Source organism: Scyliorhinus torazame, chromosome 6, assembly GCF_047496885.1.
Source record: "Scyliorhinus torazame isolate Kashiwa2021f chromosome 6, sScyTor2.1, whole genome shotgun sequence".
NCBI classification, from domain to species: Eukaryota; Metazoa; Chordata; class Chondrichthyes; order Carcharhiniformes; family Scyliorhinidae; genus Scyliorhinus; species Scyliorhinus torazame.
Genome location: NC_092712.1, coordinates 15,333,744 through 15,347,956, shown reverse-complemented (window position 1 = coordinate 15,347,956; position 14,213 = coordinate 15,333,744). Strand labels below are relative to the sequence as shown.

Sequence of the window (14,213 nt, the reverse complement as noted above, 5' to 3'; positions counted from 1 at the left end):
GGGTTGGGGAAGGCTCAGTGCCAAGGCAGTTGCAGCACTGGTGGAGGGTCGGAGGGGGTGCTGCGCTGGAGAAGTGTCAGTGTTGAGGGGGTGCCCAGGGGGAGGGGGGTACTGTGCAGGTGCTGTCTTTTGAATGAAATGTCAGATTTTCTTCCTTAAAGGCTGTAAAGTGCATAAATTGAGTTTTATGTAACCTGATAGCTTTGTGGGGTTTTTACTAGAACCAGCTTTTTATATGCAGAGTCTTTGAACTGAATTGCATGGAGTAGTTGGTCTGGCTCTCTGTGACACTGGCCCTGCGTGGGGGTCATTGAACCAGGCCCTGCGTGGGGGTCATTGAACCAGGCCCTGCGCGGGGGTCATTGACCCTGGCCCTGCGCGGGGGTCATTGAACCAGGCCCTGCGCGGGGGTCATTGAACCAGGCCCTGCGCGGGGGTCATTGAACCAGGCCCTGCGCGGGGGTCATTGAACCAGGCCCTGCACGGGGGTCATTGAACCAGGCCCTGCGCTGAGGTCGTTGACCCTGGCCCTGCGCTGAGGTCGTTGACCCTGGCCCTGCGCTGAGGTCGTTGACCCTGGCCCTGCGCGGGGGTCATTGAACCAGGCCCTACGCTGAGGTCGTTGACCCTGATCCTGCGCCGGGTTCGTTGACCCTGGCCCTATGCCGGGGCCGTTGACCCTGGGCCGGGGCCATTGACCCTGGCCCTACGCCGGGGCCGTTGACCCTGGCCCTGCGCCGGGTCCGTTGACCCTGGCCCTGCGCTGGGGCCGTTGACCCTGGCCCTGCGCCGGGGCTGTTGACCCTGGCCCTGCGTCGGGTCCGTTGACCCTGGCCCTGCGCCGGGTCCGTTGACCCTGGCCCTGCGCCGGGTCCGTTGACCCTGGCCCTGCGCCGGGTCCGTTGACCTTGGCCCTGCGCCGGGGCCGTTGACCCTGGCCCTGCGCGGGGGTCGTTGAACCAGGCCCTACGCTGAGGTCGTTGACCCTGATCCTGCGCCGGGTTCGTTGACCCTGGCCCTACGCCGGGGCCGTTGACCCTGGGCCGGGGCCGTTGACCCTGGCCCTGCGCCGGGGCCGTTGACCCTGGCCCTGCGCCGGGGCCGTTGACCCTGGCCCTGCGCCGGGGCCGTTGACCCTGGCCCTGCGCCGGGGCCGTTGACCCTGGCCCTGCGCCGGGGCCGTTGACCCTGGCCCTGCGCCGGGGCCGTTGACCCTGACCCTGCGCCGGGGCCATTGACCCTGGCCCTGCGCCGGGTCCGTTGACCCTGGCCTTGCGCCGGGGCCGGTGACCCTGACCCTGCGCCGGGGCCATTGACCCTGACCCTGCGCCGGGGCCGTTGACCCTGGCCCTGCGCCGAGGCCGTTGACCCTGACCCTGCGCCGGGGCCATTGACCCTGACCCTGGCCCTGCGCCGGGGCCGTTGACCCTGACCCTGCGCCGGGGCCGTTGACGCTGGCCCTGCGCCGGGGCCGTTATGTCACCGGCATCTCTGGCTGCTAGGAAAAAATGAAAGAAAAGTCAGTAAAATTTGAGATTGTAGCTTGATTTCGTTTCAACTGCTGAGGACACAGACCGAAGACAATTGGCAAACAGGCTTGTTTATTAAGCAGCAAGGGGTGGGGAGGCTGTGGCCTAGTGGTATTGTCACAGGACTAGTTAACCATTGACTCAGGGTAATGCTCTGGGGTCCTCGGTTCAAATCCCACCACAGCAGATGGTGAAATTTGAATTTAATAAAATCTGAATTTAAAAGTCTAATGATGACCATGAAATCATTGTCATTTGTCATAAAAACCCATCTGGTTCACTGATGCCCAGAAGTTCAGGGACAGAAGTCTGCCGTCCTTAGCTGGTCTGACTTACATGTGACTCCAGACCCACAGCAACTTGATTGACTAAATGCCCCCTCAAGGAAGCAGATTAAATCATCATCTTTTAAAGGGACCCGGGATAAATATGAAGGGAAAATGTTTCCTGGCCCTGGGAAAGGAGCAGGAGAGCAGGGTGAATTCAAAGAGCTATTACCGATGCAATGGGCCAAATGCCACCTGTATTGTACAGGTCAGACTGGCCTATCCCCACCTGTGTAACTGTGTGAAACTCTTGGATGCATTTTAATAGTTTTATTTCTCTTCACCGCAGTTTGTTTTGCTGAAGACAGGATGGTGGAGAGAGGGCGTGCTCTCCGTGTGGACGGTGATGCTCATCCTGTGCTGGCCTGGTCACAGAATCCCACAGAATGGAAGATTCCTCCTCATTGGGATGCTGCGGACCCGGAGCGTGGGGGTGAACCCGGCTCGGGGCGAGTACGGGAGCCCGGCCTGGGGTGGGAAGGTGATCCTAGCACCTCTGGCTCAAGCTCGGTGGCTGATTTGTCGAGTGCGGTGAGCCCTCCCCCGCAGTTGTCATTGGCCAATTGCCACTCCTTGCGGGCGAAGAAGAGGATCAGGGAATCGGGTGATGGGGCGGATGGTAGCTCTCAGCCGATGTTCCCGGCGTCTCCCTGCCCCTTGCCCCCAGAGGATGAGAGTCATGGAGCTTCCATTAGCTGTGTGATCATCATCAGCGATAGCGAGGAACAGCCTCCGCTAAAAGCTGTTAAACAGGAAAGTGAGAGTGACGATGAAGCTGGAGATTACCCATATGGCAATGGGGCAAGAGGTTCAGCGGCTCGTGTGCCCGGGACCCTGCCGTCAGGGGCTGCCAGTGGAGGCAACGTTTATTCTGAGCGTGTGAAAGGTGTCAGCCATCCCCCAGGAGCTTCATGTCGCAGAGGAGCATTAAGACCTAGCCTGCCCGAGCAGTACCCTGCGCCCAGGGATTCACCCTCCTATCCCAACCTCTCTGCCAGGCCACTTGCTGAGGTCTCCCTCGCCACTGATTCTCACAGGCTGCAGGAAGCCAATCACTCTGAGAGGAGCATGCCAGAATGTTGCACTGACCTTTCACTCCGTGAGGAACGTAGGACAGGATCTCCCAATCTCCAGATTGCCGGATCACCCCCCATCGAGCTCCTGTACCTTTCGAGACAGAGACCGAATCCCATATCCTTGGTTAAATCTGAAAGTGTCCAGAGTGACCTCTTGCAGTCCCAGGATCCGCCAGCACTTCCCGACTTCCGGAACACCGAATTTCCTGATCGACTACGCCTTCCATACAGTTTAGATGATGATATATTCCCACCTCCGGAGCTAGACTACCTCTCGGATTCCTTGGACAACTCTGATCGCGAGGGTTCCCGGGACGGTTTTACCAGCCTCCGGAAGCAATTGGCCGATTCTTCGGGCTCTGACTCCATGTTTAGTGGTAGCCGGCCTCCCGTGGATCATGGAGATGGGAAAAGCTGCGCTGGGTTATCTCTGTCCCAGAAAAACACTAATCCCAGCTGTGGTTGGGAGCTGAGCCAGCGTGAAGCACGGGCTGCCTCCCGTTTGACTCCTGAGGGCCATTCAGACGGAGGTCATCCAGGTTCGGCATTTTGGGAACTCTGCGATGGAAAGAGGTCTGAGGCCAATTCTCCATCAGGTAAGGCAATCTGTTTCTTATTGGAATCCAGAGGTTCAAATCCCACCACGGCAGTTGGTGAAATTCACATTCAATTAGTAAATCTGGAATATGAAGCTAGCCTCCATAAGACCATAAAACGTAGGAGTGGAAGTAAGGCCATTCGGCCCATCGAGTCCACTCCACCATTCAATCATGGCTGATTTCAACTCCATTTACCTGCTCTCTCTCCATAGCCCTTAATTCCTCGAGAAATCAAGAATTTATCAACTTCTGTCTTAAAGACACTCAACGTCCCGGCCTCCACCGCCCTCTGTGGCAATGAATTCCACAGACCCACCACTCTCTGGCTGAAGAAATTTCTCCTCATGTCTGTTCTAAAGTGACTCCCTTTTATTCTAAGGCTGTGCCCCCGGGTCCTAGTCTCCCCTGCTAATGGAAACAACTTCTCTACGTCCACCCTATCTAAGCCATTCATTATCTCAGTCATGACGGCCATAAACAATGATCACTAATTGGTTCACTAATGTCCTTTAGGGGAGGAAATCTGCCGTCCTTACCCTGTCTGGCTTATATGTGACTCCAGACCCACAGCAATGATGTTGACTCTTAATTGCCCTCTGAAATGGCCGAGCGAGACACTCGGTTGTCTTGAGGGTAATTAGGGCCAACACTCCGGTGATGTGTGCATCCCGTGGAGTGAAACAAAAATAAACTTTGCAGCACCAAATGACAGCACAATCCTCCGATAAGACTTCCATCGAACATCCCCCAAATCCCCATTCCCACCATTTACTGTCAGCACTAACTTCCTTCAACAAAAGTTTTCTTTAAATTTGTCAAACTCAACTCGCCTTTAATATAGATACATAGATACATAGAACATACAGTGCACCGACCCACTTAATCCCTAACTTCCACCCTATCCCCATAACCCAATAACCCCTCCTAACCTTTTTTGGACACTAAGGGCAATTTAGCATGGCCAATCCACCTAACCTGCACGTCTTTGGACTGTGGGAGGAAACCGGAGCACCCGGAGGAAACCCACGCAGACACGGGGGGAACGTGCAGACTCCGCACCGACAGTGACTGAAGCTGCAAATCGAACCTGGGACCCTGGTGCTATCCACTTGTGCTACCATGCTGCCCCCATGAAGGGGGGGGGTGGGGGTGGGAGGGGGACTGTTGATGGGGGTGGGGCAGTTGATGTGCAACAAGGAGGGAGTTGGTGACGGTGGACACCGAGAGCGGGCCTGGCGGGTGGGGGGCAGGAGCCAGCGGCTGGCCTAAGGAGTCTGGTTGATCGGCAGGGGAGGGGATGGGGTGCCCCCCGAACAGGCTGGTCAAATGGAATGTGAGAGAGCTGAATGGGCCAGTCAAGCAGTCGCGCGGATGGGGCATTTGGGGCAGCACGGTAGCCTTGTGGATAGCACAATTGCTTCACAGCTCCAGGGTCCCAGGTTCGATTCCGGCTTGGGTCACTGTCTATGCGGAGTCTGCACATCCTCCCTGTGTGTGCGTGGGTTTCCTCCGGGTGCTCTGGTTTCCTCCCACAGTCCAAAGATGTGCAGGTTAGGTGGATTGGCCATGATAAATTGCCCTTAGTGTCCAAAATTGCCCTTAGTGTTGGGTGGGGTTACTGGGTTATGGGGATAGGGTGGAGGTGTTGACCTTGGGTAGGGTGCTCTTTCCAAGAGCCGGTGCAGACTCGATGGGCCAAATGGCCTCCTTCTGCACTGTAAATTCTATGAAATTTCTACAGGAAATGCATTTGAAGATTGGGGACCAGGTTCAGCTGAGGTAAGGGTGGGGAGGGCAGGTTTTTCACTCAAGGTTGGACATGAAGACGTGGGGAGTGGCGGTGCTAACACATAAGCGAGTAGCATTTGAGGGCTTATGTGGGTCGGTACAGACTCGATGGGCCGAATGGCCTCCTTCTGCACTGTATGTTCTATGTTATCGAAGCAACACAACAATCCCATCCCTCTCTGAAACTCTAACCACCTGATTGCCCCCACTGCACTCCCGTGAACTAGCTCACCCAGCAAGCCTGACAGCCCCCGCCCATGGCGCCAAGCATCCTACCCCCCACTGATTCCCCCCGCCCCCCAGCTCGCACACTACATTAGTGTAAACAACAATAACAACGAATAAAAGAAAAAAAGATGCACTCACCCTCCACCATCCTCTGGCCTCCCACCAAAGAACCCCCTGAAGACACTAAACAGGCCCTAAGAGAAGAGAGGTTGCCGTCTCCGGTGTTCCAAAGTAATATTCGTGGCCATTGTGGGTCGTATACAGCATCTCAAACTTCACCCCTTCGGGGCAGCACGGTGGCGCAGTGGTAGCACTGCAGTCTCACGGCGCCGAGGTCCCAGGTTCAATCCCGGCTCTGGGTCACTGTCCGTGTGGAGTTTGCACATTCTCCCTGTGTTTGCGTGGGTTTCGCCCCCACAACCCAAAGATGTGCAAGGTAGGTGGATTGAACACGCTAAATTGCCCCTTAATTGGAAATAATGAATTGGGTGCTTTAAATTTAAAAAAAAAACACTTCACCCCCTTCTTAAAGAGGGCAGCCTTAACCCGGTTGAATCCGGCTCTCCTCTTTGCCAATTCCAGGTCCTGGAATACCCAGAGCTCGTTGCCTTCCCAGGTACACCTCCTCGTCTGCCTGGCCCACTGCAAAATCTTCTCTATCCAAGAACTGGTGTAACCTCACCACCATCACCCTCGGCGGCTCATTCACCTGCGGCTTCCTCATCAGCGCCCTAAGTGCCCGATCGACCTCCAGGGGCCGGTCAAAGGCCCCCTCCCCCATTAGCTGCTCCAACATATTGGCCACAAAAGAGCCTGTGTCCGTTCCCTCGATGCCCTCCGGCATCCCCACTATTCTCAAATTCTGCCTCCGGGAGCGGTTCTCCAAATCCTCCACTTTCTCCTTGAGCTGCTTCTGGGTCTCCTTCAGCATTGGCCGCCAATGAGGTAAGCTGCTCCTCGTGCTCCCCCACTGCCTCCTCCACCTTCTGGATAATAATAACAATAATCTTTATTAGTGTCACAAGTAGGCTTCTATTTACTCTGCAATGAAGTTACTGTGAAAATCCCCGAGTCGCCACATTCCGGCGCCTGTTCGGGTACGGGAGAATTCAGAATGTCCGATCCACCTAACAAGCCCGTCTTTCGGGATAGCGGGAGGAAACCAGAGCACCCGGAGGAAACCAGAGCACCCGGAGGAAACCCACGCACACACAGGGAGAACGTGCAGACTCCGCACATACAGTGGCCCAAGCAGGGAATTGAACCTGGGACCCTGGCGCTGTGAAGCAACAATGCTAATCACTGTGCTCTGCAGGATGGCCTGGCTCTGGGTCTCCAGCCTCAGCTCTCCCCTTTCAGTGGGTCTATCACCTTCGCCAGTTCCTCCAGAGCCTCCCTCCTGTGCTGACTGAACGTTTTGTTCAGAAAGTCCACCAACTGCACCGTCGACCTTTGAGCTGGTAGGGCCAGTCCGCTACACTCCGCCACCTTCCCCTGTGTCACCCAAAGAGTTTCTAGTTCCTGCAGCTCCTTTCTTCTAGACCCACACCCCGGCTCCCATACCGACCTCACCAGTGGAGTATAACTTTCCTCCACCACCTCTACACTTTTTTTTCTCCAAAACATCCACCCAGCAACCGGGGAAAAGGACCAAAAAAGCCGCCTCGAGCGAGAGCTGCCAAATTTGCGACCAACCACATCATGGCCGGCACTGAAAGTCCTTCTGCTCTGACCAATCTCCACTGCAAAGTGGATCGCCTTGCACTTGTCCATGTTAGCACGGTAGCACAAGTGGTTAGCACTGTGGCTTCACAGCGCCAGGGTCCCCGGTTCGATTCCCCGCCGGGTCACTGTCTGTGCGGAGTCTGCACGTTCTCCCCGTGTGTGTGTGGGTTTCCTCCGGGTGTTCCGGTTTCCTCCCACAGTCCAAATGCGTGCAGGTTAGGTGGATTGGCCATGCTAAATTGCCCTTAGTGCGACTTCCGGGTGCGGCGATGACCAGCTGAGTCGCGCGCTTCGGCAGCTCCCGGTGAAACTGACTTTTGGGCTCTTGATAGGAGCCCCAACGGCAATTTTGACGGCTAAAAACACTGTGCGGTAAACCAGAAGGGAATCCCCCCTGGATACGGATGAAAAAAGGAGGAGAAAGTGGCCGGATTGCAGTGGATCCTTTAGAACAGCGGCAAGGAAGGCTAGCAAAAACCAAGATGGCGTCGGAAGGTGGCAGTTTAACATGGGGCCCTGAACAACAAGAGTTCTTGAAATGCTGTGTGGAAGAGCTCAAAAAGGAAATGAAGAAAGAGCTGTTGGCCCCGATACTACAGGCGATCGAAGGGCTAAAGGAGGAACAAAAGACCCAGGAGCGGGAGCTTCGAGTCGTGAAGGCAAAGGCAGCCGAGAATGAGGACGACATACAGGGCCTGGTGGTGAAGACGGAGACGCATGAGGCACATCAGAAACGATGTGTGGAAAGGTTGGAGGCACTGGAGAACAACGCAAGGAGGAACAACCTGAGGATTCTTGGTCTTCCTGAAGGTGCGGAGGGAGCGGACGTCGGGGCATATGTGAGCACGATGCTGCACTCGTTAATGGGAGCGGAGGCCCCGGCGGGTCCGTTGGAGGTGGAGGGAGCATACCGAGTGATGGCGGGAGGACCGAGAGCAGGAGAAATTCCCAGAGCCATAGTGGTGAGATTCCTCCGTTTTAAGGATAGAGAAATGGTCCTTAGATGGGCAAAGAAAACTCGGAGCAGTAAATGGGAGAACGCGGTGATCCGCGTTTATCAAGACTGGAGTGCGGAGGTGGCGAGAAGGAGGGCGAGCTTTAATCGGGCAAAGGCGGTGCTCCATAAAAAGAAGATAAAATTTGGAATGCTGCAACCGGCAAGACTGTGGGTCACATATCGAGGGAGGCACCACTACTTTGAGACGGCGGATGAAGCGTGGACTTTTATTGTGGAAGAAAAACTGGAATGAGCGGGCTATTAAAAAGAACGTTTGAACAAAGTGGTGGGGAGGGGCGAAGAGGGGGGTTAAAAAGGGGGGAAAGAGGAGTTTTATGTACTAATCCTGCGATGTGGTAACTTTTCTCTCTTCCACAGGTGGTGATGGGGGGAGGAGGGGAGGTGGAGGAGATGGGGCGTTGGCCATTGGGGGCGGGCCAAGGGAGAAGCGCGGGCTTGGTTCCCGCGCTATGATAATCAAGGCGGGAATAGAGAAGCAGGAAGGAGGGGGCGTCGCACGGTGCGAGCCGAGGTCACGGGGAAGCCGAGGTCGGCCAGAGTTTGCTGACTTCTGGGAGCAACATGGGGGGAGTAATTACGCTAGCGGGGGATCTAGCGGGGGGGGGGGTGGGAGGGGGGAATTACTGGGTTGCTGCTGCTGGGGAGAGGGGGGAGCTGGTATGGGAGGGGATGGGCGGGGGGGCACCGCCTGGGGAGATACAGCTGCGTGGGAACCGGGTGAGGAGCTGGAAAAAGGGGATGGCTAATCGACAAGGGGGGGGGGGGAGGGGTAGGAAGCCCCCCAACCCGGCTGATCACGTGGAACGTGAGAGGGCTGAACGGGCCGATAAAGAGGGCACGGGTACTCGCACACCTTAAGAAACTTAAGGCAGATGTGGTTATGTTACAGGAAACGCACCTGAAACTGATAGACCAGGTTAGGCTACGCAAAGGATGGGTGGGGCAGGTGTTCCATTCGGGGCTAGATGCGAAAAACAGGGGGGTGGCTATATTAGTGGGGAAGCGGGTAATGTTCGAGGCAAAGACTATAGTGGCGGATAACGGGGGCAGATACGTGATGGTGAGTGGCAAACTACAGGGGGAGACGGTGGTTTTGGTAAACGTATATGCCCCGAACTGGGATGATGCCAATTTTATGAGGCGGATGCTAGGACGCATTCCGGACCTAGAGATGGGCAAGCTGATAATGGGGGGAGATTTTAATACGGTGTTGGAACCAGGGCTGGATAGGTCGAAGTCCAGGACTGGAAGGAGGCCGGCAGCAGCCAAGGTACTTAAAGATTTTATGGAGCAGATGGGAGGTGTAGACCCGTGGAGATTTAGCAGACCTAGGAGTAAGGAGTTCTCGTTTTTCTCCTATGTCCATAAAGTCTACTCACGAATAGACTTTTTTGTGCTGGGAAGGGCGTTGATCCCGAATGTGAGGGGAACGGAGTATACGGCTATAGCCATTTCGGATCACGCTCCACACTGGGTAGACTTGGAGATAGGGGAGGAAACAGGAGGGCGCCCACCCTGGAGAATGGACATGGGACTAATGGCAGATGAGGGGGTGTGTCTAAGGGTGAGGGGGTGCATTGAAAAGTACTTGGAACTCAATGATAATGGGGAGGTCCAGGTGGGAGTGGTCTGGGAGGCGTTGAAGGCGGTGGTTAGAGGGGAGCTGATATCAATAAGGGCACATAAAGGGAAGCAGGAGAGTAAGGAACGGGAGCGGTTGCTGCAAGAACTTTTGAGGGTGGACAGACAATATGCGGAAGCACCGGAGGAGGGACTGTACAGGGAAAGGCAAAGGCTACATGTAGAATTTGACTTGCTGACTACGGGCACTGCAGAGGCACAATGGAGGAAGGCACAGGGTGTACAGTACGAATATGGGGAGAAGGCGAGCAGGTTGCTGGCACACCAATTGAGGAAAAGGGGAGCAGCGAGGGAAATAGGGGGAGTGAGGGATGAGGAAGGAGAGATGGAGCAGGGAGCGGAGAGAGTGAATGGAGTGTTCAAGACATTTTATAAAAAATTATATGAAGCTCAACCCCCGGATGGGAGGGAGAGAATGATGGGCTTCTTGGATCGGCTGGAATTTCCCAAGGTGGAAGAGCAGGAAAGGGTGGGACTGGGAGCACAGATCGAGGAAGTGGTGAAAGGAATTAGGAGCATGCAGGCGGGAAAGGCCCCGGGACCGGATGGATTCCCAGTCGAATTCTATAGAAAATATGTGGACCAACCGTTCGTCGAATACCTCGCAGAAAGATAGATGGAATGGAAAAAAGAAGGCAGCAGCAGCAGCCCAGGATCGGGGGGGGGGGGGGGGGGGGGGGGGGGAGGACGGGGGGAGGAGGAACCAGAAGGACTCTAAGGGTTGTTAATATATACTGTATCATATGTATAGGTCGTTGCTACAGATAATTATATATTGGACTGTTAAATTATATTTTTGGAGAGTGTTACTTGTGATAAGGCAGTTGCCAATTAGGGTTAGTTTTCATTTTTGTTATTTATTATTTATTCATTTTTTTTGTTTGTTTATAAAATAGGTCATTGTTATTTGTGTTGTTATAATATTGTGTAAAGGATGCACATGTATTCATTTTTTTGTTTGTTTATAAAATAGGTCATTGTTATTTGTGTTGTTATAATATTGTGTAAAGGATGCACAATGTACTGTGTTGGTTGACCAAAAATTTTCAATAAAATATTTATTAAAAAAAAAAAAATTGCCCTTACTGACCAAAAAGATTAGGAGGGGTTATTGGGTTACGGGGATAGGGTGGAAGTGAGGACTTAAGTGGGTCGGTGCAGACTCGATGGGCCGAATGGCCTCCTTCTGTACTGCATGTTCTGTGTTCTTAAACGACACCACCCATCCCCTCCCCCACAGCTTTGCCCAGCCCCTCAATCTGTCTCTTGTTTATGGGATCCAAACCACTTGGTGAAACCGAAACCAGGATTTGGCGCTAAAAAAAAACCCAAGGCCAACGGGAGTTCTGCCAAGCCATCTAAAACACAGCCGTGATTCTTTGAACAGCACCGTCTTTGCTCCTGGCTGCTGCCCATTTTGTCGTTCAAAATGACATCACAGAGTAAAACACCAGAATTGTGTGGGCATGCGATGGCAGCAAGTGCAGCCGAACAAGAAACAAATCTTCAAAAGTAAACTTGATAATGGGCGGCATGGTAGCACATTGGTTAGCACTGTTGCTTCACAGCGCCAAGGTCCCAGGTTCGATTCGCGGCTTGGGTCACTGTCTGTGCGGAGTCTGCACGTTCTCCCCGTTTCTGCGTGGGTTTCCTCCGGGTGCTCCGTTTTCCTCCCACAAGTCCTGAAAGACGTGCTGTTAGGTTAATTGGACATTCTGAATTCTCCCTCAGCGTACCCGAACAGGTGTCGGAATGTGGCGACGAGGGGCTTTTCACAATAACTTCTTTGCAGTGTTAATGTAAGCCTACTTGTGACAATAAAGATTATTATTAAATTATCAAATGAAATAATGGCAGCACGGTAGCATTGTGGATACAACAATTGCTTCACAGCTCCAGGGTCCCAGGTTCGATTCCGGCTTGGGTCACTGTCTGTGCAGAGTCTGCACATCCTCCCCGTGGGTGCGTGGGTTTCCTCCGGGTGCTCCGGTTTCCTCCCACAGTCCAAAGATGTGCAGGTTAGGTGGATTGGCCATGATAAATTGCCCTTAGTGTCCAAAATTGCCCTTAGTGTTGGGTGGGGTTACTGGGTTATGGGGATAGGTTGGTGGTATTGACCTTGGGTAGGGTGCTCTTTCCAAGAGCTCGACGGGCCAAATGGCCTCCTTCTGCACTGTAAATTCTATGATAAATTCTATGATAATCAAAATTCTATGAAAATGTTGTTTCCGGGCTGATGATGCACTCCAGCCCCTGCTGTGCCCACCAGTTGCGGGTGGCCTCAAGAGTGCCAGTAGACACTGCGTGTTGCCTCTCCAGGGAAACCTTGGCACGAACGTACCCACAGAAGAGGGGCAGACAGTCTGGCTAAGCACCCCCTCAACCATCTGCTGTCTGGTCTGTTACATCCCCAGGTACTCTGAGTATCTAAACAATCCAGACATACAATTGACATCTGTCCCCTTGTACCTCCCTGCTCCTGCTTATACAAATTCCTATGCGTCTTAATACAATGTCACTTGCAAACTCTGATTCACGACTCTCTGTTTCCACAAAAGCAAAATAATGCAGAAGCTGGAAATCTGAAATAGAAATTTTTTTGAATCTGAAACATGCTGGAAATACTCAGCAGGTCTGTGGGGGGGTGAGGGAGGGGGAGAAGCAGAGTTAACGTTTCAGCTTGGGACGACACAGAATAATATATATTTTTATTTTGTTTGTTGTCGCTGCTGCTTCTCACTTTCCCTCACCTGGAGGCCCTGCCGAGAGTTTGTGGGCAACATCGGACCAGGATGTGACTGGCCAGCTGAGGGAGTGTGGACTGTTGCTTCAGTGTACCTCACAGACACTGCAAGCAGAGGGGATCGCACAGGCACATGTGAAGGAGTGGAAGTGAGTATCAGTTAATCATTTAATGGGTTAGTTACGTATATGTAAAGCTTTTCACTACCTCGTGATGGCCCAACACCTGGGGGGCAGGTCAGGGGTTGGGGGGGGTGCAGGTCAGGGGTTGGGGGGGGGCAGGTCAGGGGTTGGGGGGGCAGGTCAGGGGTTGGGGGGGCAGGTAGAGGATTGGGGGGCAGGTAGAGGATTGGGGGGGCAGGTAGAGGATTGGGGGGGCAGGTAGGGGGTTGGGGGAGCAGGGACGGGGTTGGGGGGCAGGTAGGGTGTTGGGGGCAGGTAGAGGTATGGGGGGCAGGTAGAGGGGGGGGCAGGTAGAGGGTTGGGGGGCAGGTAGAGGGTTGGGGGGGCAGGTAGGGGGTTGGGGGCAGGTAGGGGGTTGGGGGGGCAGGTAGAGGGTTGGGGGGGCAGGTAGAGGGTTGGGGGGGCAGGTAGAGGGTTGGGGGGGCAGGTAGAGGGTTGGGGGGGCAGGTAGGGGGTTGGGGGGGCAGGTAGAGGGTTTTGGGGGCAGATAGAGGGTTGGGGGGGCAGGTAGAGGGTTTGGGGGGGCAGGTAGAGGCCTTTACTATGATTTTCAAAATTCATTTACGGGATATGAGCGTTGCTGGTTACACCAGTATTTATTGCCCATTCCTAGTTGCTCCTTCAGAGGGTGGTGGTGAGTTGCCTTCTTGAACTGCTGCAGTCCATGTGGTGTAGGCACACCCACTGTGCTGTTAGGGAGGGAATTCCAGGACTTTTCCCCAGCAACAGTGAAGGAACAGCGATATATTTCCAAGTTAGGCTGGTGCGTGACTTCGAGGGGACCCTCCAGGTGGTGGGGTTCCCGGGTATCTGCTGCTCTTGTCCTTCTCGATGGTAGTGGATGTGGGTTGGGAAGGTTACTATCTTCTGTTCCTGACTTAGATTCATACCAACTAATTTTGGGGGGGTTGGAGGGAACTTCAACTGTGTTTTAGACTCTCAATTGGACCGATCTAGGCCTAAGTCTCTGATTCCATCGGGTGAGGGGGGATGAGGACTTTTCTTTTTTCTCCCATGTTCACTCTCAGATTGACTTTTATGTGGTGGGAAAGTCTCTCCTTCCTGGGCTGAAGAGGGCGAGGTTTTCAGCAATTGTTATCGCAGATCATGCCCCACATTTTGTGGATGTGGCATCAGAGCCGGGTCCCCTTCAATGCCCGCTGTGAAGATTGGGCACGGCATTGTTGGCAGACAAAGGATTTTGTGAGCGCATATCCTCTGCCATTGGGGAGTACATAATGTCTAACAAGAGTGAGTCTGTCTCACCTCCTATGTTGTGGGATGCCCTTAAGGCAGTCATTAAGGGAGGAGGTAATTTCCCACAAGTCACACAAGGTAAGGACCGAGAGGGTGGAGCG

The 14,213-nt window shown here is 54.1% G+C and overlaps 1 protein-coding gene across 1 annotated transcript in view; it reads left to right on the top strand.

Annotated features, from left to right (window-relative positions):
• Window positions 1-14,213, top strand: part of LOC140424682 (uncharacterized) — a 184,037-nt gene that overhangs the window by 36,427 nt on the left and 133,397 nt on the right. The window contains exons 7-8 of the mRNA XM_072507950.1: window positions 2,145-3,527; window positions 12,687-12,822. Coding sequence (XP_072364051.1) covers window positions 2,145-3,527; window positions 12,687-12,822 — 1,519 coding nt within the window. The remainder of the gene's footprint in view (window positions 1-2,144; window positions 3,528-12,686; window positions 12,823-14,213) is intronic.